At 45.2% G+C, this 25,482-nt stretch overlaps 1 protein-coding gene across 1 annotated transcript in view; it reads left to right on the forward strand.

Annotated features, from left to right (window-relative positions):
- The first annotated feature begins 4,002 nt into the window (after positions 1 to 4,002).
- The window catches only part of TCOF1 (treacle ribosome biogenesis factor 1), a 50,409-nt gene continuing 28,929 nt past the window's right edge, over positions 4,003 to 25,482 (forward strand). The window contains exons 1-11 of the mRNA XM_069956184.1: positions 4,003 to 4,243; positions 7,882 to 7,934; positions 8,902 to 9,002; positions 9,479 to 9,540; positions 19,540 to 19,729; positions 20,106 to 20,185; positions 20,822 to 20,956; positions 21,461 to 21,583; positions 21,781 to 21,930; positions 23,850 to 24,059; positions 24,878 to 25,021. Coding sequence (XP_069812285.1) covers positions 4,142 to 4,243; positions 7,882 to 7,934; positions 8,902 to 9,002; positions 9,479 to 9,540; positions 19,540 to 19,729; positions 20,106 to 20,185; positions 20,822 to 20,956; positions 21,461 to 21,583; positions 21,781 to 21,930; positions 23,850 to 24,059; positions 24,878 to 25,021 — 1,350 coding nt within the window. The 5' untranslated portion in view covers positions 4,003 to 4,141. The remainder of the gene's footprint in view (positions 4,244 to 7,881; positions 7,935 to 8,901; positions 9,003 to 9,478; positions 9,541 to 19,539; positions 19,730 to 20,105; positions 20,186 to 20,821; positions 20,957 to 21,460; positions 21,584 to 21,780; positions 21,931 to 23,849; positions 24,060 to 24,877; positions 25,022 to 25,482) is intronic.

Genomic DNA, 25,482 nt, shown 5'->3' on the forward strand with positions numbered 1-25,482 from the left:
ATTCAGGGAACCTAGTGTGTGTAGTGTTATTATTTTTATCATATTGGTATTATTAGCAGCCTGTTTTGCCTGTCTTAATCCCATCAGCCTTAGAAGACCTGTAGTGATGATGGGTACAACAAAAACTTATACAGGACTAGGTATATTAGATTATGAATGCAGAAATCATTTTCAGTAGCGCCATCCGTCATGCCAAGTGGGGAGGCTGTTGTTAAATGGGCACTGTCATTAAAAAAAATCTATTGACATGTCACAGTAACATATAAGAAATCTTGATTGGGGTCTTAGTTAGGGGTCGGGTCTCACCCCAAAACCTCCACTGATCAGGAGAACAGGTTGGGATAAGCACAAGGTGGTGCATCTCACTCTCCAGGTCGCCACAATCTCCATCCAGGCAGCTCTATTACAATTCTATGGGGCTGTCTGGACAGAGATGATGGCCAGTGGGAAGTGCAGCACCCTGTCAACTAAGGCTGCTGGCATATACTGTAGAACGCTCGGCTATCTCTGGCAGCTCCATGAACAATGAATGGAGTGACAGCGCACTTGAGCGAGTTATGGCTCCAATAATAACAATGGTCAGGGTCTCATTCTGGAGATTCTAGAGGTTCTCCTGAGACCTTATTCTTAAAGTGTCACTGTCGTATTTTTTTTTTGCATAAATCAATAGTACAGGTAATTTTAAGAAACGTAATTTGGATTATTAGGCAAATATGACATTATCTGTATTCAAAAAGACTTTCCCTAGCCCCCCCCCCCCCTCCTCTCTCTCATTCACTGCTCATTATCAGGAAATCACATCTTGTTGCATTAGACGTGCCCCTATGTCTGTTCTATGGAGAGGGGAGGGGGGAGCAGAAAGAAAAGATTACACAGCAGGAGCGGTGTGAAAGCCTATTCAGAGGTCAGAGAGGTTGGTGCTGACTTCAGAGGAGATAGCCCAGTAATGTAGCTGTAAATTAACTCTTTGTTGTTCTCAGGGCCGGCCTTTGGGGTGTGCGACCTGTGCGCTTGAACAGGGTGCATCACTCCCGTCTAGCTGGGGGGGCGCTGAGGCAGAGAGACAGCTGTGCAGCTGTCTTTCTGCCCGAGCGCTCCCCTAGCTGGTCGCCCGGCACCCCCCTCCTGTGGTGGCTTACTGTGTACTGTGTCTTAGCCGGTGGCTTAGCCGCGTACTGTGTCCTATCAATCTTGTGACTGCTTGCGGTCACAAGATTGATAGGACAGTACGCCCCTGGCTGATGCGCGCTCCCTGGGAATTCCCCAGCAGAGCACGCATCAGTGACCTCTGCGTCAGCCGTCGGCCTTGTACTTCCAGCACAGGGAGGAAGTACCGGCCCCAGCGCGCGCTGAAGTCACTGGTGTGTGCGGTGCCGGTGACTTGCCCAGAGAGCGCGCATCGGCCGGGACGAGACGAGAGCCGCGGCGGGGGAACGAGGAATAGGTGAGTTGTGGGGGGGGGGCAATCTATAGGGGGAGACAACAAGGGTGCAATCTATAGGGGAGGCATCTATAAGGGGGGAGACAACAAGGGGGCAATCTATAGGGGAGGCATCTATAAGGGGGGAGACAACAAGGGGGCAATATATAGGGGGGAATTTATAAGGGGGTAGACAACAAGGGGGCAATCTATAGGAGGTAGACAACAAGGGGGCAATCTATAGGGGGGGATCTATAAGGGGGTAGACAACAAGGGAGAAATCTATTGGGGAGGCATCTGTAAGGGGGTAGACAACATAAGGGGGCAATCAATAGGGGAGGCATCTATAAGGTGTGAGACAACAAGGGGGCAATCTATAGGGGGGCATCTATAAGGGGAGAGACAACAACGGGGCAATCTATAGGGGGAGGCATCTGTAAGGGGGGAGACAACATAAGGGGGCAATCAATAGGGGAGGTATCTATAAGGGGGGAGACAACATTAGGGGGGCAATCTGTAAGGGGGGAGACAACATAAGAGGGCAATCTATAAGGGGAGACAACATAAGGGGGCAATCTATAAGAGGGGACAACATAAGGGGGCAAGCTATAAGGGGGACAACATAAGGGGCTATCTATAAGGGGGACAACAAGGGGGGCGATCTATAAGGGGGCAATCTATAAGAAGATACAACATAAGGGGGCCATCTGTAAGGGGGATGGACAACACAGGGGGGCCATCTATAAGGGTGACAATACGGGGGCCATCTATAAGGGGATGGACAACACGGGGGCCATTTATAAGGGGTACAACATAGAGTGCCATCTGTAAGAGGGGCAGAGGGGAAAACATGAGGGGAATCTGTAAGAGGGGCAGAGGGGACAACACAGGGGGGCCATCTGTAAGAGGGGCAGAGGGGACAACATGGGGGGGGGCATCTGTAAGGGAGACTACAAAGAGGGGGCCATTTATAAGGGAGGGCTACAGAGAGTGGGGCCATATACCATAGGGGGACTACACAGAGGGTGGTTCTTAAGGAGATCCACATAGGGCCATATATAGGGAAGTCTAAACAAGGGGCCATCTATAAGGAGGCTACACAGGGGGGGCATATACTATAAGGGGGTCACATAGAGTCAGCCTACCCACTAAATGAGGGTATAAAGGGGCCAATACAGATGTGCAGTTAGTATAGAGATGAGGATGATGCCAGAGTGCGGAGTCTAATATGTCTGTCTGGCAGATTCTGTGGATTTGTGGCTCGGAGAAGTTCTCATGATGGCCCAGGACAGATGGAGAAGAAGATGAAAAGGGAAGAACTCTGATCAGAGAAGACGTCTCCTGTGAGTCACTGGATATAACTTCACTGTAATGTATATGGTGTATAGAACCTGTGTAGGGCTGGCTCTACCTCTATAGTGATCTGTGTACAGAGGATTTTATTCAGTAGTGGCGGTGGTTTTAGTCAGTATGTGGTGGTGTTGTTCAGTATCAGTGGTGGTGTTAGTCAGTATGTGGTGGTGTTATTCAGTAGCAGCAGTGGTATTAGTCAGTATGTGGTGGTGTTATTCAGTATCAGTGGTGGTGTTAGTCAGTAGCAGCTGCGGTGTTAGTATGTGGTGGTGTTAGTAAGTATGTGGTGGTAGTCAGTATGCAGTGGTATTAGTCAGTATGCGGTGGTATTAGTCAGTATGCGGTGGTAATATTTGTTACTTGTAATCTGGCACTGTGTTTTATTGGATTTAGTATACTGATTTGGTCATTAACAATATGATAGTGATGGTAGTGGTTGTGGTGTGGCGGTAATATTTGGGAGGGTCGGGTGATGGGTGCTGGATATTGTCTGGAGGGGTAGGAGCTTTATAACACCTTGAGGGGGTCTCTGCAGACCCTGTGTGTGTGTGGGGGCGCTGAAAAAAGTTTCACACAGGACGCCAATTACCTTAAGGCCGGCCCTGGTTGTCCTGTTTTGGTGCCTCATCTCCCTCCACCCCGCCCCTCTCCATAGAGAGCAATGAAGACGGGGGGAGAACTTCAAACTGCTTTCTAATGATAAAAATGCATTTTTTGGCTAATAAACCTAATTACTAAGTTTCTTAAAATTGCCTGTACTATTGATTTCTGCAAAAAAAAATAAATAAATAAATAAATAAAAATTAAACGATAGTGACACTTTAACCAAAAGTTGTGTTATTTTCCCTCAAAATGCCCCTTTAAGGGACTGATTTAGTTAACTAGTCACTACATTCGGTCCATTTTTGTATTGTATATATAATCCTGGACTGACAGCAAGTTATTTTTGACAGGCTGACTACATATATCGCCAGCATAAGGTGAAAACATAATGAGAACATAGACTTGCATACACCATACAAATGAATAGCTTTTTTTTATTGTTAATCTCAGGTAGTTTAAAATCTATAGCAACTGAAGAAGAAAATGTCAGTAACTGTTGACAACAAAGGCAGCTTTATTAACAATAACAGCTATATCCTTATTGGTTGCTATGGGTAATGCACGCCGCGCTCGTTTGTCAGCGCTAGGCGTCGCTGAGTTTCAATAGCGAGTTGTTCGTTTTACATAAAGTTCCGACAAAAAAAAAAACTACTACATTTAGTTGTCCCATAATGCACGTACCCGGAAGTAGCGTTACAGGAAGCACATGGTGGCAGTGGAAGAGGAGGTGTGCGGCTCAGAGTGGGAGCTGTGACTGTCTGCACCATGGGGAAGCGCGGCAGGTCTCTGATTGCTCTCGTTTACCAGCATCTCCTGCAGAGTGGATACGTCAAATCGGCTAGAGAGCTGCAGATAGAGAGCGGAGAGGTAACGCTGAGAGGTGGAGATTGCATGGAGTGTAATAAACCTCAGTAATCCCCTGACATAAGCAGCCTACCTATCTGTGCATGTGCAGCACGTTATGTACAGGCTGGGGCCATATACACGCTGCTCACTGGTCCCACCTGGCTGAGGTCATGTGACTTGTGGTGTTTTTTTTGTTTTTTTTACATACCCAAGTTATTAATCCTTTAAGGACGGTGACAGTTTTCATTTTTGTGCTTTTGTTTTTTCTTCCTCGTGTTTAAAAGGCCACTGCGCTTGTGTATTCCCCCCTACAGACCCACAGGAGCCCTTATTTTTTGGGACACCAATTATACTTTGCAAATTCAGACATAATTTTTCAATAAAATACGCTGCGAAACCGGAAAGAAATGATATGTGCCGTGATATTGGGAAAAAAAGGTGCAATTCCTTTTATTTTTTTTTGGGGGGGGGGGTTTCGTGTTTACGCCTTTCGCCCTATGGTAAAAGCGACATGTTATCTATGTTCCTCAAGTCAGTACGATTACAACGATATGTAACTTTATATTGTTTGATGGCTTTTAAAAAATTAAAACCTTTTAAAAAAAAAAAGAGCTATTCCCATTCTTATAATGCTTTTATTGTTATGGGGCTGTGTGAGGTGTCATTTTTTGCGCAGAGATCTGTTCGTTCTTTTGGTACCTTGTTTGCGTATATGTGTCTTTTTGATCACTTTTTATTACTTTTTTTTTCTGGATTTGATGTAAAAAAAAGCGCAATTTTGCACTTTGGCGGGTTTTTGCGCTTACGCCATTTACCGTGCGAGATCAGGAATGTGATAATTTTAATAGTTCGGGCTATTACACACGCAGCGATACCAAATATGTTTATTTTTTAATAAATAGATGGAGAGGGGGGGTGTAGATTTGATAGCTGCATTTAAATAGTTAATTAGCCGGCAGCGGCGATCAATTGGTGACAGCTGCCCATTCTTTCTCTCATTAAGCCTTCAGCACCTATAAATTCCTGGGTTGTCTTGCATGAACTGCTCCCCAGAGTGGCTCAATGATACTAATGGGGTATTCTGGGGAAAATGAACTTTTTCCCTATTCACAGGATAGGGGAAAAGTAGGTGATCGCAAAATCCTAATTCCCCCCTCCCCCGGGGATCTCCGTATTGGACCCCGGCCGAGACTGTTATGAATAGTCCCGGATTACCCCTTAAGGTCAGGAGACTGAGATGGCCACTCCAGAACCTTCACTTAATTTTGCAACTTGGCCTCAGAATAACCCTTAAAACATTACAAAGTAGTTGCAAAGCCTGCCAGGGAATGGTTTACTTCAGCTCTCTCAGAAGGCAGGGGGGAGGCAGAGAAAAGCTCACACACAGGTTTTTGTGTCTTTAGCAGAAAACAGTAGTATAGAACTAGGGGACGGAGACTGAACCGATAATACCTTAAGTATGGAAGGCATTGTCTTACTATGGGACACTTATGGTTCAGCGGAATGCCCCTTTAACATGTTGCACTTGAGGAGGACACAATGTCCATCAGCATCTGTCTGCTAGTCAGTGTTACCAAGCACTGTAGCTTGTAAGGCAGGTGGCCATTAAAAGGGGTTATCCAGCGCTACAAAACAATGGCCACTTTCCGCCTGTCTTGTCTCCAGATTGGCTGGCTGGGGTTTTGAACTCTGTTCCATTGAAGTAAATGGAGCTTAATTGCAAACAACACCTGAACTGGAGACGAGAGGGTTAGCACTGGATAACCCCTTCAAGCAGAGCTCTATAGTTTCTATGGATCATTGGTACTGGTGGGATTGCAAAAGAGCTGCAGACTGATGCCCCCCCCCCCCCCCCCCCCTCTCGCCATTTTTCCAAGTTTGCCTTGCCTGATGTTTACCGGGTAATCTCGGACATGTTGGGACATGTACTTTGTGGTTTTCCTGCTATACTGTTATTTAGCTTTTATTGTCTTACTTAGCTTTTTTTTTTTTTTTTTTTTTAAAAAAGCTTTTTTTTGTCTTTAGCTTTTATTGTTTTGAGTTACCTAATGCTGCGCTTACACGAAACGATAATTGGCCCGATCGAACGATTAACGATGTTGGAGTAACAATTTTTTTTTTTTTCATAACGATCAGCGTTTAGACGGTACGATATATCGTACGGAAATTTGTTTTGCGATCGCTTAAGCCTATCTCACACAATGGTTAAATCGCCGAACAACTGTTTACACGGAACGATCTGCAAATTTTTTTGCGAACGACTATTTAAGAACATGTTGAAAGATCAAAATGAACGATTTCTTGTTCGTCGTTTGATCGCTCGTTGCGTTTACACGTGCGATTATCGTTCGAATTCTATCGTTATCATGCAAATTCGAACAATCGGTCCGTGTAAACGCAGCATTACAGACACCTCTAAGAGCTAAGTTCACATTTGTCTTGTCATTCTGTCCATTTGTCACCACAAAACTGAGCTGGGCGGTCTGTTCGATAGTGGTCACTAACAGATCCAACCTTACCCTGAGAGATGCCACTGACCTCAGTGGGGTCTTATCGGGTTTCCACTGGTGACCACTTACTCTTATGTCCCTTCTTATACTGCAGTTTGATGGAGCTCACCCTCTGCCTCAGCCTTTGTCGACAACATGTAAAACTGACTTAAAGGGGTAATATCGAGTCTTAGATACACATAGCCACTTTCTTCCCGAAACAGCATCTCTCCGGTCTTCAATTTGGGTGTGGGTTTTGCAGCTCAGGGCCGTTGAAGTAAATGGAGCAGAATTGTAATACCACGCACAACCTGGGAACGGGTGACGCTGTGTTTTGCAAGAAATTAGCTTTTTTTTTTTCTAATCCTGGATAACCCCTTTTAAATAGGCTGAGCGTAGTAACATTGTTTTGTTTCCTAGATATATACTGTGTTCAAAAATCTAGAGGACTAATTGTAAGACATCGCTCCATAACATAGAGATCCAACAAAAAAAAGTCTTCTTTCCCAAGTGTCAGGAGACGCTGGTCCAATTTTGAAATGCGTTGTGTTATTTGACGTTCTTCTTCATGTCACCATCCGCCTCCTTACCTGTATGGAGTGGAAGTGGTTCATTTTATGTATATACCATGTACAGAAATGACTGTCACTTTTGGGTTCCACACAAGAAAGAAGAAAAATAACATCCAGGAAGTGGCGGATAGCCACAATCTATCTTCAGTAAGCGTATTATCAGAGCTGATGGACTGGCAGCTCAGCCAATCAGTGACTAGGGTGGAACGCCACTCCAGTCACTGATTGGCTGAGCAGCCAGGACATTCCTTGCCATCCCCACTGCAGTCACAACTTGAGGGAAATTCCCCCCTGCGGCTGCCAAACTTCTTCTTTTACTACAAAGTAACAGCTCAGGTCCTCAGGATTGCCCCAGACTTGTCATTGAAGCCCTTCTGGCACCAGATTACATACACCAATCATGTGACGCTGCAGCCAATCACAGGCCACGGTGGTCTCTTCCCGCTGAGCCCACTCTACCAGACCATAGCGCTCCTCTATCCAGACTCCTTTATACCAGCTTTGTGATGGCTTTCCTCAATGTACTTTACCATTGTATGCAGTGTGAACATTATAACTCAGAACTTCTCATTTATTGTTTTTCTTTTCATCTGTACAGAAATTTGCCACACAGACTATTTCCCTCAAAGAGATCTACACGCACTGGAACAAGTAAGTCGGCGTCCTCCTTCTCTGACCATGTTATAAGCGACAAGGAAAACACTGCAGATACAATGACGACGTCTCCAGGGGGAGGGTGCACTTTATTTTAGTTGTTTAGTGGGTGGTGTGAAGTTCTGCAGGGATCTTTTACCCACAGGTATTAAATATAAGGCTGTAGGACAGGGGGTCAAACTCAAATATATATGCGCTTCATGCGTTCCTGACAGAGTGGTGTGTGTCTACCGTTGCACTATAATAAATTATATATTAATATATTTGTATAATGCCAACAGATTCCGCAGCGCTTTTATTAAATTTATTTTATATATTGCTGAGACATGTGAAGTATAGGAAGATAGAGGAAGGGGAAAGGAGAGCCAGACAATTACGCCCCCAGTTGTGTCGCACATAGTAGCCAGACTCCCAGTTGTGTCGCACATAGTAGCCATTTGGTGCCCCATTAGTGCCTCTACCAGGCAACTGGACTGGATTTACCTTTCCTGGCTGCCACGCTCCGAATCCTCTCGCGGCAGGAAGTGCCTGGCACAGGTCATGTGTAATGATACCACCACGCTGCCTCCTCCGGCATATGACTCCCTTCAAGGCTTAAAACTGCCTGCGGCCTAGAAGATTATAATACGGGTGGTCCAAGCAGCTGTCCAGATCTACCACATTATAATCCACTGTGATGTTTAAGAGGCAACTCTAAAAAAGGAGAGTGCAGCTGGGGAGTATAGTGGACAGGAAATTACAGGGTGTGAGAGGTGGGACCCTTGTGCTCCTGTACTGGGATGGGACGTTGTAACAACATGTGACTGGTGGCTGTAGACTGGCAATATGCATTACACCACGGGTAGGGAACCTTGGCTTTAGCTGACCAGGCAAGATGGGAGTTGTAGTTCTGCAACAGGAGGAGAGTCAAGGTTCCCTTCCCCTGTATTACACAGTCCTAATGCAATTCTATTCTAACTACCAGGACAGGAGAGGAGAAGAAGAGCAGCAAACATAATGCATCTCAGAGCAAGAAACCGCGGGTGCAGGATCCCGCCAGCCCTTCAGAATCCTCTGACGCTGATGGTATGTACGGAGCACCAACTGTGTATGAGAATCATTGCTGAGCGTAATAATTCATACTACATACTGACCTTATAATACATGTGCCCAGCCAGGAGCTTGTCATGTCAAATTCTACTATTAAGGTATGTTCACACTGAGCTCTCCGCTGCGGAATCCCGCCTCTCCAGTGTCACACAGTATGTCTATGGGAGGGCTTGCTCTCTGTGGCGGTCTGCTTAAAGAATTGACATGTCAATTACTCGAGCGGAGGCGCGCAAGCCCTCCCATAGACGTGCTGTTTGACTCTGAGGCAGGAGGAGAGCTCAGTCATGGAATTTCCACCGACTTTGCTCAGTGTGAACATACCCTTAGTGTAGATAGATTTCATTGTAACCCATTTGTAAGGTGTTGACACCTTTTGAAGATGATCTGTGGACTATGTGATTATTTTATTACTTTTTATGTTGCTGAGTTCAGAACATTGTATCGTTCTTTAGCAAAAGAAACAAGTCTTGTGGCCCAAGGCAAAAAGGGTTCATCCAAGAAGGTGGCGAGCAAGGTAAGCACTTTTTCTTTTAAATAGTCTTTTTGCTAATGTGTGTGAACAGTCACTTGCTGCATTTAACAGTTTTGCTTTGCTTGTCTCCTGAAACACTTTTTATTGCTAGGCTTTTTAATGGTTTACAGTACCTTCATACTGGCTGGTATTCCTAATCCCTTAAAGGGGGTTTCCAGAGAGCAGAAAAGGTCACAGCTATTCTGCTCTATGATGCTGTCCTTAAAAGAGAAGTCCGGTGAAAATTTTTGTTAAAGTATTGTATTGCCCCCAAAAGTTATACAAATCCCCAATATACACTTATTACCGGAAATGCTTATAAAGTGCTTTTTTCCCTGCACTTACTACTGCATCAAGGCTTCACTTCCTGAATAACATGGTGATGTCACGACCCGGCTCCCAGAGCTGTGGCTGCTGGTGAGGATGATGGCAGAGGAATGCTCAGTGTCCCTCCAGTGCCCTGTGTCCCCCTGCCATCATCCTTTTCAGCAGCCACAGCCCACACAGCTCTGGGAGTCGGGTCCTGACATCACTGTTATCCAGGAAGTGACATCACTATGTTATCCAGGAAGTGACATCACTATGTTATCCAGGAAGTGACATCACTATGTTATCCAGGAAGTGACATCACTATGTTATCCAGGAAGTGACATCACTATGTTATCCAGGAAGTGACATCACTATGTTATCCAGGAAGTGACATCACTATGTTATCCAGGAAGTGAAGCCTTGATGCAGTAGTAAGTGTAGGGGAAAAAAAGCACTTTATAAGCATTTCCCGTAATAAGTGTATATTGGGGATTTGTATAACTTTTGGGGGGCAATACAATACTTTAATAAAAATTTTCACTGGATTTCTCCTTTAATATCGTTCGGTGCCCCAGGAAAGTGTCATGTTGTGGGTGATTAATAGCCACTCAATGTTACCTATGTTGCAACGACATTGGGCAGCTATTGGACATTGCTTACATAGGTGCGTGGTTTTCCCTGCAACATGCTCCTGCCCCCCTCCCCCTAGGTACTTCTATGCTTTCAAGATGGTCAGAGGGAGGAAGTGGAGCCCTGGAGAGCAGAGCAGGAAGGGCCTTCTGCTCTCTAAATAACCCCTTTATAGCCGCATTATATCTGGGCATTATGTATACTTGTATAACTTGTATAGAAGATTACTTAAAGTGTCACTGTCGTGAAATTTTTTTTTTTGCAGAAATCAACAGTCCTGGCGATTTAAAAAAAACTATGTAATTGGGTTTATTAGCCAAAAAATGCATTTTTATCATGAAAAAGCAGTTTGAAGCTCTCCCCCCTGTCTTCATTGTTCTCCTATGGAGAGAGCTAAAGAAAAGACCAAAACAGGACAACAAAGAGTTAATCTACAAATCCCTCACCCTGTATCTCCTGGGACAGTCAACACTGACCTGTCTGAGCTCGGATTACAGCTGTCACCCAGCTCCCTGCCTGTAATCCTCTGTTATCTGCTTTCTGCTGCCGTCTAACTCCCTCCTTCCTCCTCCCCCTCCCCTCTCCCTAGAGCAGACAGGGTACACTCATGCAACAAGTCACAATTTCCTGTTTTTTTTTTTTTTTGTTTTTTTTTTAGTGAATGAAAGAGGAGGGAGGGGGGGACCTGGGAAAAGGCTTTTTACATGCAGATAATGGCAGATTTGGCTAGTAAACCCAATTACAAAGTTTCTTAAAATCGCCTGCACTATTGATTTCTGCAAAAAAAAAAAAAAAAAAAAAAAAAAAATTAGTGACTCTTTTAACCCCTTAAGGACCGGGCCTGAAATGGCCTTAAGGACCGGAGCAAATTTTATGAATTTGACCAGTGTCACTTTATTCATTAATAACTTCGGGATGCTTTTACCTATCCGGCTGATTCTGAGATTGTTTTCTCGTGACATATTGTACTTCACATTTCTTGTAAATTGGAGTCGATACTTATAACGAATCTTTATGAAAAAACTCAAAATAGCGTGAAAAATTGTGAAAAAATGCATTTTTCCAACTTTAAAACTTTTCTGCTTATACAGAAAATGGTTATACCACATAAATTATATATTAAATAGCATTAGCAACATGTCTACTTTATGTTGGCGGCATTTATTAAACTATATTTCATTATTTTTAGACAATAGGAAGCTTAAAACATTAGCAGCAAATTTTCAGTAAAATTTCAAAATCAGATATTTTTAGGGAACTGTTCAGGTTTAAAGTGTATTTGAGGGGCCTGTATGTTAGAAAGCCCCACAAAGCACCCCATTTCAGAAACTGCACCCCCTAAACTCTGCAAAAGCACATCCAGAAAGTTTTTTAACCCTTTAGGGGAGTCACAGAAATAAAAGCTAAGTGTGTAAGAAATTTGAAAATTTTAATTTTCTGTGCAGAGATTTTATTGTAATCCAATATTTTTCATAATTATAAACCTATTACCAGAGAAATGCACCCCAATATTGATTGCCCCGTTTCTGCAGTTTATAGAAATACCCCATATGTGGCCCTATTGCGCTATTTGACGCAACCACAAGCCTCAGATATAAGGGAGCGCCTAGTGAATTTCAATGGCTCCGTTATTTTTGGTCATTTTTGACTGTACCACTTCAGGTTGGCAGAGGCTCTGGGGTGCCAAAACCTAAAAAACACCCCTAAAGGGACACCATTTAGAAAACTACACCCCTCAAGGAATGTAACAAGGGGTGCGGTGAGCATCTGGACCCCACAGGTGCTTCACAGATTTTCCAAACAATATGGCTTGAAAAAAGACTAAAGTATTTTTTACACTAAAATGTTGTTCTAGCCTTCAATTTTTCATTTTCACAAAGGGATAAAAGGAAAAAAAAAACACAAAACATGTAGCGCAGTTTCTCCCGAGTACGGAAATACCCCACATGTGGACATAAAGTGCCAAGCGGGCGCAGGACGAGCCTCCAAAGGGAAGGAGCGCCAATTGGCTTTTGGAAGCTGGATTTCACTGGAATGGATTTCAAGGGCCATGTCGCATTTACAGAGCCCTCGTGCTGCCAAGACACTGGAAACCCCCCACAAGTGACCCCATTCTGGAAACTACACCCCTCAAGGAATCTAACAAGGGGTGCAGTAAGCATATGGACCCCACTGGTGACGGGCACAAATGTGGAAAAATGTGACGTGAAAGTGAAAATTTTCATTTTTTTCACTTTCATGGCACAAATGTGCACGTCATCCAGGGGTCCATATCCTCACTGCACCCCTTGTTAGATTCCTTGAGGGGTGTAGTTTCCAGAATGGGGTCACTTGTGGGGGGTTTACAGTGTTTTGGCAGCACGAGGGCTCTGTAAATGCGACATGGCGTTCATCATCCATTCTAGCCAAATCCAACCTCTAAAATCCAAATGGCGCTCCTTCCCTTCAGAGGCTTGCCCTGCGCCCACATGGCGCTTTATGTCCACGTGTGGGGTATTTACGGACTCGGGGGAAATTGCTCTACACATTTTGTGTTTTTTTTTTCTCTTTTAACCCCTTGTGAAAATGATAAATTCAAGGCTAGACCAACATTATAGTGTAAAAAATTTAATATTTCATTTTCACGCCACATTGTTCCACATTTGTGCCCGTCACCAGTGGGGTCCATATGCTCACTACACCCCTTGTTACATTCCTTGAGGGGTGTAGTTTCCATAATGGGGTCACTTGTGGGGGGTTTAACTGTCTTGGCAACACAGGGGCCTTTTGAATGCAACATGGCCCCTCGAAATCCATTCCATCCAAATCCAGCCTTCAAAAACCAAATGGCGCACCTTCCCTTTGGAGGCTTACCCTGCATCCGCATGGCGCTTTATGTCCACATGTGGGGTATTTCCGTACTCAGGGGAAATTGCTCTACACATTGTGTTTTTTTTTATCTTTTAACCCCTTGTGAAAATGAAAAAATCAAGACAAGATCAATGATTTAGAGTAAAAATTAAAAAAAAATTACACTAAATGTTGGTCTAGCCTTGATTTTTTTCCATTTCCACAAGGGGTTAAAAAAGAAAATGAACACAAAACGTGTAGGGTAGTTTCCCCTGAGTACGAAAATACCCCACATGTGGACATAATTTGCCATATGGGCACAGGGCAAGCCACCAAAGGGACAGAGCGCCATTTAGAGGCTGGAATGGAGGATGGAGGCCATGTCGCAATTACAAAGCTCCTGTGCTGCCAGAACAGTAGAAACCCCCGACAAGTGACCCAATTCTGGAAACTACACCCCATAAGGAATCTAACAAGGGGTGCAGTGAGCATATGGACCCCACTAGTGATGGGCACATGTGTAGAACATGTGCCGTGAAAATAAAAAATACCATTTTTTTTCATTTTCACGTCCCAAATGTGGCCGTCACCAGGGGGCCATATACCCGCTGCCCCACTTGTTAGATTCCTTATGGGGTGTAGTTTCCAGAATGGGGTCACTTGTGGGGGGTTTCTACTGTCCTGGCCGCACAGAGGCTTTGTAATTGCATCATGGCATCCTCTAATGGGAATGGCGGCCATACCTACTTAGCTGGGGAAAAGGGACAATTATAATTTATTTGGGGGTATTAGGCCAATTATTAGTTTATAAGGTTGGAAATGACAGGTGTCCATCAAATTCAATCTGTGTTGATCCAGAGGAAGGCAAAAACCCCTCGTGAGGCAGACGACAGTAGCCTCATCACAGGGGAAAATTCCTTCCCGACTCCATATTGGCGATCAGAATAATCCCCGGATCAACGTGACCCCTGAAATAGGAATAAGGGACAGAATTTAGACAATGTAGAACCCCAGTGACGTGTGGTGCACCTTGGAGCGATCCAGTATGCAGAGGCCGGGGTGATCAGGACCCTTCCTGATCCCCCTGTTACCCCACACTCTGCACTTCTTCTGGAGTCTCCCTTTCTCCAGTGTGGGGGACGTCACCTGTAAAATGTTGCCCTGGTGCGATACGGGGTCCTTCATATCCAGAAGCGCTGGGTCCGCTCCATGGCTGCTAAATATTAGGGCTCTATTACTACTTCTGATATGTTCGGATCGTGCCGCAAGCTACAGTAGCTCGGGCAGCGAGGGACCGGAAGAGGGGGTGCTGGTATAAAGGTTATCCCCGTACAGGTGGTGACCTTTATCCAGCAGTGGGAAGATCAGTTCCCGGACGATGTCCCCACTAACTCGGAGGATGGGGGGGGGCATCTGGGGGCTGGATTCGAGTGTCCCTTCCTACATACACTCTAAGGGTACGTGCACACTGCGGAATCGCGACAGATAACCCTTTGTGCATTCCGCAGTTGGCACCCGCCGGCGGACTGATGCAGGCGCACGTCTCCGTCCGTGTCGTAGACTCCATTCTATGCACGGGCGGATTCCGCTCTGCGTCCAACGTGTTGATGGAATGACGGATGATGGAATCCGCCCATGCATAGGATAGAGTCTATGACACGGGCGGAGACGCGCCCCTGCATCAGTCCGCCGGCGGGTGCCAGCTGAGGAATGCACAAAGGGTTATCCTTCGCCATTTCGCAGTGTGCACGTACCCTAAATCTGTAAGTGTACCCTGAGGTACTCTCACAGAGTTTGTAGAATTTCACACCATACCGTCATCTCTTATTGGGACGGTACTGGCGGAAAAGACATGTCTGGGGGGCAGCGTACGCTACGCTACTCCCAGACACGTCACTGGATGATGAGGAGGATGAGGATGAATGGAGGAACAAAGGACCCCCCATTCATCCTCACTGGCTGTTTCGGTGTCGGAGGCAATAATAACGTATGCGTCCGATACCGAAAACACCCTGGGGGCCATCTTTATATGGGGATTGGTATATGGGGTATGTAGTGGTGTAGTGTAAAACTTTATTCAATGTAGTGTGGTGTAATGTAGTGTTTTTTTACGTGTTTTTTACAGTAAGTATACAAAAAAAACCTACGCCAAAAATGGTGTTGCTGATGAATGCCCCACTTATGTTCGGCACTTATCAGCAGACCGTGGCAGTAGGATATAAAAAAAAAAACACCCTACGCCAAAAAGGAGGAGTTGCTGATTAGCAGCGCACTTTCGTGCGATGCTGATCAACACTCAGCGGCGATAGGGTGCGGAAAATAGAAAAAAAAAAAAATTGGGAAAAAATTTTTTTTTTTTACTACATTCTGAACATCCCTGTAGTGGCTGATACGTGTATTACACTTATCAGCCGCTAGGGGGCAGCAGAGCGCAAGATCCGAAAATAGACGACGCTGGAGCCGGAAAAATACGAAAATAGACGACGCTGGAGCCGGAAAAAGCCGATCGGGACTCACGGAAGAAGCCGAAGTCCCGACAAGATGAAGAGGACGCCGGGAACCCGGAAGACGCCGATCAGGACCCCGGGACAGGTGAGTAATGTACAAATACCTGCTCCGGACCCCTCAGCTACCTAGCTGAGGGGTCCGGAGCAGGTATTTATTACTTGTGGGGACTTTGATCGCCGCGAACGGCCGGCCGGCTGGCCGGCCGTTCACGGCGATCGGGACGGTGGTACCGTGACCACCATTACTTTTTACAGTAATGGCGGTCGGTGCCGCCCTCGGACAGCACCGACCACCGGTAAAGACACACTGCAGCGATCGCGCTGCCGCGTGTCACTGACCCCTTAAACGCCGCGATCGCGGCGCGACCGCGGCGTGTAAGTGACAGGGGGAGTCCCCTGTCACTTACCGATCGGGACCCCCGCAGTGTGACTGCGGGGGTCCCGATCGGTAAAACGGACTGCCGGAGGTCTCTTACCTGCCTCCGTGCGGTCCGATCGGCGATCTGCTACACTGAGCCTGCACAGGCAGGCTCAATGAGCAGATCGCCGATAACACTGATCAATGCTGTCTATGGCATAGCAATCATCAGTGTATAAATCAGAGTAGTGCATGTAAAAGTCCCCCAAAGGGGCTTCAAAAGTGTAAAAAAAAAAAAAGTTCAAAACACACACACACTACCCCAAAACCCCTCCCCCAATAAAAGTCTAAATCACCCCCCTTTCCCATTATATAAATAAAACATATAAAAATGAATAAATAGATAAACATATAATATACCGTAGCGTGCGTAATTGTCCGATCTATTAAAATATAACAAGCGTCATTGGGATCGGTAAACGGCGTACACGAAAAGAGGGAAAAAAGTGCGCAGATTACCGATTTTATGTTACATCATATATTAAAAAAAAAATCTATAAAAAGTGATCAAAACGTCCGATCTTCACAAATATGGTTTTAATAAAAACTAGAGATCATGGCGGAAAAAATGACACCCCATACAGCCTCATAGGTGAAAAAATAAAACCGTTATAAGCGTCACAATAGGCCCATTTTATTAATATTTAATTGCCAAAAAAAAGGATTTCATAAAAAAAATACATATATAACATTAGAGAATCTGTGTAACCTGCATATGGTTGTGTTCGGACTGACCTATAGAATAATAGTGTCATGTCGCTGTTACCATATAGTGCATTACGTAGACACAGGAACCCCCCAAACGTTAACATATTGCATTCTTATTTACGATTTCACCTATTTATATCTTCATAAATAATATATTTGGGATTCCGTCATACATGTTATGGTAAAATGAATGATGCCATTACACAGTACAACTATTCCTGTAAAAAACAAGCACTTACATGGCTTGTAGATAGAAAACTGAGAGTGCTAGAGCTCTTAGAAGGGGAGGAGGGAAAAACGAAAGCACTAAGATCAAAATTTGCGCGGTCCACTGGGTCATTTTGGGCCTGGTCCTCAAAGGGTTAAAGTGTCACTGTCATGAAATTTTTTTTTCTTTTTGCAGAAATCAATAGTCCAGGCAATTTTTAAGAAACGTTGTCATTGGGTTTATTAGCCGCGAAAAATGCATCTTTATCATGAAAAAGCAGTTTGAAGCTCTCCCCCCTGTCTTCATTGTTCTTCTCTGATTACAGATGTCACCCAGCTCTGTGCCTGTAATCCTCTGTTATCTGCTTTCTGCTGTCGGCTAACTCCCTCCTTCCTCCTCCCCCCTCCCCTCTATAGAACAGACAGAGTACGTCTGATGCAGCAAGTCACAATTTCCTGATTTTTTTTTTGCAGTGGATGGAAAAGAGGAAGGGAGGGGGGGAAATGGGAAAAGGCTTTTTAAACGCAGATAATGGCATATTTACCTAATAAACCCAATTACAAAGTTTCTTAAAATCACCTGGGCTATTGATTTCATCAAAAATAAAAAAAATACAACAGTGACTCTTTAAAGTGTAACTATCATTTGTAAAAACTTTTGACATGTCCTAGCTACATGTCAAAAGTGCATATCAGTAAGGTTCGGGTGCCTAGACCACTGTCGATCATTGAATTGAAGGGGCTCTGACGCTTTATCTCTCCTATAACTTCAGTCTACTGAATTATAAAGGAGACTATACAACTTCTGGACGGAAGTTCCATAGGCTCCCATTATAATTCCTTATAATTCCGTCATTTGCTTGTGTTATCAGTCTACAGATTTCATCTCTGTATAGCGGAGATAAGGGGGCAGAGCGGTGTCTGCTGAGCACTTTTGCTCTTACATTTTAGTGATTGGCGGGGGTCTCAGCACCTGGACCCCACTGCGGATCCGGTACGTGTGAAGGCACCCTCAAGCTGTTTTTCCTCACTCTTCAGTATGTGTTCCCAGGTGCACCCCCCCCCCCCCCAACAGTAAACAAAACTTGAGGTTAAGCTGCTCTTGAGAGAGGTTGACAGTTTTTTAGGGAAGATGCTTAATAACAGGAGAAAAAAAGCCTTTTTTTCTGATAAGGTATATTACACAGTTTATTATATTGACTTGTACTATTGAGCTTGCAAGGTTTGTTGAAATGGCAGCGTCTATTCAACAAATCATGTACGTGTAATTATCAGTTGATGTGGTACCTGTAGAGTACTGTATGTGTATGGTATCTCATCCCAAACACTGACCTCAGAGGTTTCTTCCTGCATGTACAGTATGTGACTGCTGTATTTGTCTATTGTCAGTCCCGCTCCAGTGAATGGAGTGAAGGCTGAGCACATACCTTGCTGCTTTACTTACTCTCGTCTCTCACGACTGCTAGATGTTCCAGCATTTAGACCCGCAATGATCAGATAATTGTCACCTGTCCTGTAGGGGAGAAGCAGGGTGGTCTCTTCAGTTACTTGCCATGTATCCTCCATGCCCAGCCACATCTTGTATCCAGGCTAGAGGCGCCCACCAGGGTCCTAGAGCCTCCTTTCCATTGTACAATTTTTCCCCAATAAACTACTTTTGCTCTAATATTGTAATTACATAGATCATAGAAAGTCATTAGAGTCCAGTTCCTCCTCCTTGTAGTTATTTTTGCCATTACATAGACCCTGTGTTGGTCTTTAGGACAATTCAAATGGCGTCATATATTATCTTTGACATTTTTTTTTTCCCCACCGCAAGAACCATCCGGTATGATCCAGTTTAGATGTCTCCAGCCCGTCAGGCCGGCCGATGACTCTCCGCATCACTGAGCTTGTGCATTATTAAAATGCAGACACACGGAAGAGAATGTGTCTGGTTTTATTCTGTTGCTCAGGGCCATGCAGATGAGAGAGGTCGACATGCCTCTGTGCCGGCGCAGGAAATCATTGTAGTTACATCTAAGAGATCAGACACTGGGATTTTGGGCTCTGCTTTCCGCCACCGGGAGCTGTGCACATGTGCATTCCCGCAGTCATACTACTCCATTACAGGGTAAGGAAATGATATTCTCATTGTGGACGGAGCCGCACACCCTCCATTTATTGCTCACTGAGCCCACAAAATCTTGAGCAGGTGGTATGCGCTAGTGCTGATCTCCACCTGCCGAAACCGCTGACGCCCTTTACCCCAGAGGGATCTGTATGGAAGGATAGTCTTCTCTTCGAGTGTCTTCTATAACAAGGTTGGGAAAGGCTTGGAGGTTTCGCAAAACAACTTGAGGAATATATAAGATTTATTTTATATTCTATTATTTATTTATTTTTTGGACGCAGATCAAAGCAGAACCCGTCACACCCAAGAGAATGAATTCTTCTAAAAAGTCAGCCTCAAAAGTGAAAGGTACCCCTAAAGTGGAAACCCCTTCCCAGAAAAAGCCAGAGACTCCTGCAACATTGGCAGAAAGCAGCGATGACTCTGACAGCAAAGAGGAGACGGTTCCTGTAAAAGCTTCTCTGAAATTCGGTAAGGGGTGGAGGGCCGGTGGTTTGGGTTCAGGTTTATGTTGCTCCACTCCATAAGAGAACCATGAAGACAGGGGGGAGAGCTTGAAACTGCTTGTTCATGATAAAAATGCATTTTTTGGCTAATAAACCCAATTACAAAGTTTCTTTAAATCGTCTGTATTGATTTCTGCAAAAAAAAGTAAACGTCAGTGACACTTTAAAGTTTCGGCGCTTGCTACGTGCTTATTTTTGCATCCACATTATAGATGCAAAGATACATGTGACACGCATGCCTAGAGGACAAGCTTTTTGGTATATACATGGAAACTTTGTCAGTTTTCACTGTAACCAATGAGCGTGAGAAGTAAAACTTAAATGGTTGTATTATCCCATAGAAACCCCATTAAAGTCCACGCCAGCAGCCGACCTAAAGAGCAAGTCTACTTCAACCACTGGCTCTGAGGCAGCACAGCATGTAAGTCACCAACATCAATGAGCAGTCTTTTTTTTTTTTTTTTTTTTTTAAGGTGTACTTCTCTGTAGACAATTGCTATTTGTTTGAGAATGTTCGAGTGTGCCCATAGCCTAATGTAGGATAGAGCAGGTCGTCCAGAGCAAGAGGTGTTCTTTATTAGCTGATCCCCATCCAGATGAGAAGGACCCCTCACAGTTAACTCAGGACCCCCTTATAGGGTTTTTATATGTTATATTCACAGCAGTGGTCAGTAACTTGTAGCTGTGCACGCGCTCCTAGGCGTGGGCCAGGCACCTTGATGCAGGGAACAGCTGAGAATAGTGAGTGGTGGAGCCAGCACCGAAGACGTGAACTATTAAAATATAACTTTTATTCGAACATTAAAAATGATACTCCATAACAGGATCTACGCGTTTCGCGCCGATGCGCTTAATCATGATTAAGCGCATCGGCGCAAAACGCGTAGATCCTGTTATGGAGTATCATTTTTAATGTTCGAATAAAAGTTATATTTTAATAGTTCACGTCTTCGGTGCTGGCTCCACCACTCACTATTCTCAGCAATTAAATAGTAATTTACCTATTGCCTATTACTTTGTAGATTAACTTTACACGTTATCTTCTGATTTTTGTTAGAACAAGAACGTATCCGCTAAATCAGCTGCAACATCTGCCGTGAAAAAACCTGTTCCAGCCTCCAATGGGAAAGCTGCAGATAAAAGTGACACCAGTGAAAGTGAGAGCAGTGACGAGACGGACATTGAGAAAAAGGCGAGTATAAATCTTAAAGGAGGTAGAAGCAAGGCACATGGGACAGGCGGTCTTCCTGCTTTTAGACAAGACCTTTTTTTGACTCCAAAAAGTAATCCTAGGCTTTCCCTTTGCTAGTCCTATTTGTTAATCTGTGAGGTTATCTAGCTGAAGAGTATCTACATGTCAAACGTTATTGATCAGTGGGTCTCACTGCTGTTATAGGGAGATATAGTCAGGCAGAGGGCAACAGCCGCGTCATCCTCTTCCCGGCTGTATCTCTACGCAGCCAATTTTGACCATGCAAGTCTATGGAATTTGTGGCTGGCTGGAGAGTGGATGGCACTGCTGCCGCACTCTTTCCCCGGCTATATTTCTCAGAAGTGAGGCAGTGACTTGTCAAAAGTTATTTTTGATGACCAATACTCTTAACTTCTCTCCAGCACCTCTACAGGAGAAATTAAGTATTACATGGTGCTTATTGAATCATTGGGCTGTTTTGCCCCTTCAAGATTTATGTTGTAGACATTTTCTCTGTCATCTGCTGCTGTTCATCCATCGGTACTTGTGCATGCAAAACTAGGCAAGGACAGAACCACATTGCCCATGAACGTGGTGTCTCGGCAGTTCTCTTTAGACGACTGCAAGGTGTATTAGGGGCAGTTTTCTCATATAAAGAATTAGTTTCTTCTATTTAAAGATTAGCACTTCAGCTGACTTTATGTGCAAAACAATTGGCAAAAGATCCATATAGGATATATTAAATGTATGTCTATATCTAAGAAAAAAATACACTAGATCATTCACATAGGTTTTTTTTTTTTTTTTCTTTATCCTTATTGTAGCCAGTGGCTGCGACTCCAAGCCACACAGCTTCATCTAGTACCCAGGGATCCAAGGGAAAATCAGAAACTCCCTCCACTGTGACACAACCCAAGTCAGACATCTCAGAGAGTAGTGAGTCAGAAAGTGAAGAGGAGCCGGCAGTAAAACAGGTGAAGATCCATGCACATGCTGTCTGGGTTGGGAATATGTAGAGACTGGGATATAATCAGTAAAAATGTAAGGCATACCAGGGCTCCAGACTAAAAAATTTACCTAGGAGCCATTGGCTCCTAACCTGAAAAATTTAGGCGCCAAATAGAATATTTGGTCGCCAACATTTTAAACCATGTAAAATTAATGTTATGTTAAATGGGACTTACTGTGTGCAGAGGCCGCGGCAGCCTCCTCCTCCTTTAGATCCTTTCTTTTCTTAGTTTGAAAACGTTCAACATGGAAACTTGCAACTTGACAACCATATACAGTCTGACTCAGTACTTCAGCCTCACTTGGCTAGCCTTTTAATGAGGCTTACTCTTCTGAACTTGAACTTAAAGGGAACCTGTCGACCCCCGTGCCAGGGTGACAGGCTCCCAACCCCCCATTAGAACCCCCTATACTCACCTCATCTTCACCCCGCTTCTGAAGATGGTCGGGTCACGGAGATCTCAGCCGCTGCAGCCCGGCGTGCGCTGAGAGATGAGTCCAACGCTCATAGAGAATGACGGGAGAGTCCAGCTCTCCATCATTCTCTATGAGCATTGGACTCATCTCTCAGTGTGCGCGTCAGGCTGCAGCGGCTGAGATCTCCGTGACCCGACCATCTTCAGAAGCGGGGTGAAGATGAGGTGAGTATAGGGGGTTCTAATGGGGGGTTGGGAGCCTGTCACCCCGGCACCGGGGGTGACAGGTTCCCTTTAAAAGCTTGCAACAGTCTATACATACTGAGCTAGACTTCTGACTGCAGCCATAGTGACCCCCACAAGATGTGTATATAGATATATCTCTCACCTAGTGACTAATGCAAGTGACCCCCTACAATACAGACACCTGAGGGGCCCTGATAATAATAATTGTGCATATATCTATCTCCCAGTGTCTGCAGCCAGTTTGCCCTACACTTATAGATGGCCCCCTCCCCTTATAGATGACCCTCTCTACCCCCATTATAGATGCCCCCTCTCCCCCCCATTATAGATGCCCCCTCTTCTCCCCCCCTTATAGATAACCCCTCCCCTTATAGATGCCCCCTCTCCCCCCCCATTATAGATGCCCCCTCTTCTCCCCCCCTTATAGATACCCCCTCCCCTTATAGATGCCCCCTCTCCCCCCCATTATAGATGCCCCCTCTTCTCCCCCCCTTATAGATACCCCCTCCCCTTATAGATGGCCCCCTCTCCCCCCCTTGAAGATGGCCCCTCTTCTCCCCCCATTATAGATGCCCCCCCTTTCCTCTATGCTAAGCAATATTTTAAAAAAACAAACACACAAACTCACCTGACAACCCGCTCCCCCGGCGATCCTCCTCTTCTTCGGACGCTGTCCCCGGCTGATGCGCGGCTGCCGGGGGTGTCCCGTCCTATCCCCGGCAGCGCGGCGCGTCAGTGAGCTCCCTGTACGCCGGGGCTGTGACTTCTGACACAGGAAGCGTCTCTGACGCGCGCTTCCTGTGCCGGAAGTCAGGGCCCCAGGCAGCTCACTGATGCGCCGCGCTGCCGGGGATAGGACGGGACACCCCCGGCAGCCGCGCATCTTAAAGAGACAGCGCGCCGCCGCCGGGGCCAGTCGCAAATGGCCCCCAGATTAATAAATCTGGGCGCCATTTGCAAAATGTCAGTCGCATTGGCGACCATTTTGGTCGCCATCTGGAGCCCTGCATACAGAAGTCTATGGGTGCACTTCTATGGCTCAGTAAGACAAGGAATTGTATAGATCCATTCTACGCCCATGTAAAATGTTGCTCGCTTACATTAGTGATCATTCCCTGTAATCCGGCCCGAAATGTTGCAGTTACATTTTACGTAGATTTGTACTTGCTTTGGTTGTAGTATTAAATTTATTAACATAATATTGCTTTTCTTTACCGGCTTAGCAGAAGACGCCAACACCGGCAACTCCTCAGGTGAAAACCGTCACGCCATCGGCCAAGACCACAGCAGCACAAGTGAGAGCTGCAAAAGGGAAGTCCGTAGCCAAAGCTAAAGATGTGACCCCAGCATCCCAGGGCAGTGCCGCAGTAAAACTAACACCAGCAATGGTAGTGGCACAGGAGAGCAGTGAGGAATCGGACAGTGATGATGAGGTAACTAAAAAAGGGACACAATAACAATATCTGTAATCTGGCCACTAGGGATGAGCGAACCGTCGGACTTTTGGTCCGGCGGCATCTTTGCTCAATTACTATGCCTGCGATCCCGGGTGCATAGTTACGCTCCAGGGAATCTGCGGACAGGATCTTCCAGGGAATTCAAGATACATTCCCTGGATTTCCAGGGAATGTATCTTGAATTCCCTGGAAGGTCCCGGCCGCAGATTCCCGGGAGCGCAACTATGCACCCGGGATCTCAGGCATCGCACTGGAGCGAGCGGCTTTCAGACCGAAAGTTCCGCGCATCTTTACTGGCGGCAAGGACTGGCATATGATCTTCAGAAATGCTAGAAAAAAACATGTTTGGTTACTTTCCATTTAAGTTTAAGGGTTTATCCAGGATAAAAAGCTACTTTCTTGCAAACACAGCACCACCCCTGTCCTCTGGTTATGTGTGGTATTCAGCTCCATTCAGTTTATTGGAACTGATGTGCAAAACCCTCACCCAAACCGAGGAGAGGTGCAAGTGGCCATGTTTTTTAAGGTGTTAAAACCCCTTTAATGTATGGTCTGAGAATTGTAAAGGTTTCTATAGCCCAAAAGGTCACATTTCACATTAAGAAAAGAGAGGGGATACGAAAATTCAACTTCCACTATGCACTGAAGGATGGGATGGAAGCCAAACTTTCTTCAGGATCAGACTGGATCCCAGCAGCTGTACACCAATCCGATTGTTTTACGATCCTCTGTTGGTTTGTGTCTTTCATTTTGACAGATTTGTATGTATTATATAATCTTTAATTTATTTGCAGTTGGTGCCAACTCTGGAAGCTTCAGTTCCAAGTAGTGTTCCAGCATCAAAGCAGAAAGTGCAGCCACGACCCAGCACCCTGCAGGCTAAGGCAGAAGACAGTTCAAGTAGCGAGTCAGAAAGTGAGGAAGAGCCTGTAAAGCAGGTATGTGATAGTGCTGGTAACAGCCGATTGATCTGTGGATTAGACATTAGTCTGTTTTGCTCAGAATACTCCCCTTTTAATAACACTTGTGTTAGTCTTGAGTTCTTTTAGGATTTTGCTTTTTCTCCTAAGTGTCATTGATTTCACATAGCCATAACAGCTCCACAGACTGGTAGATGAGGTGGTATGATCATGACAAAGCTCAAAGCAATGCATTACCTCTGGACTAAACCACAAGTCATTGAAAGAATTTAGTTTGGTTTTGCAGCTTTACACGAATTGACCCCCCCCCCCACTACCTGGTCGGCACCATTATTACTAACTACCGTTAGTGTGGTAAATTTTTCAAAACACAGCACAGTTCCTGTGTTCCGCGCCGGTCTCTTCATGTGCATTTTGGGCCGCTCTGCGCTGGCAGTGTCCCTTTGTTGATTCTAATGGAGGCGTTTCACCCAGGGGTA

Source organism: Dendropsophus ebraccatus, chromosome 1, assembly GCF_027789765.1.
Source record: "Dendropsophus ebraccatus isolate aDenEbr1 chromosome 1, aDenEbr1.pat, whole genome shotgun sequence".
In the NCBI taxonomy this organism is placed as follows: Eukaryota; Metazoa; Chordata; class Amphibia; order Anura; family Hylidae; genus Dendropsophus; species Dendropsophus ebraccatus.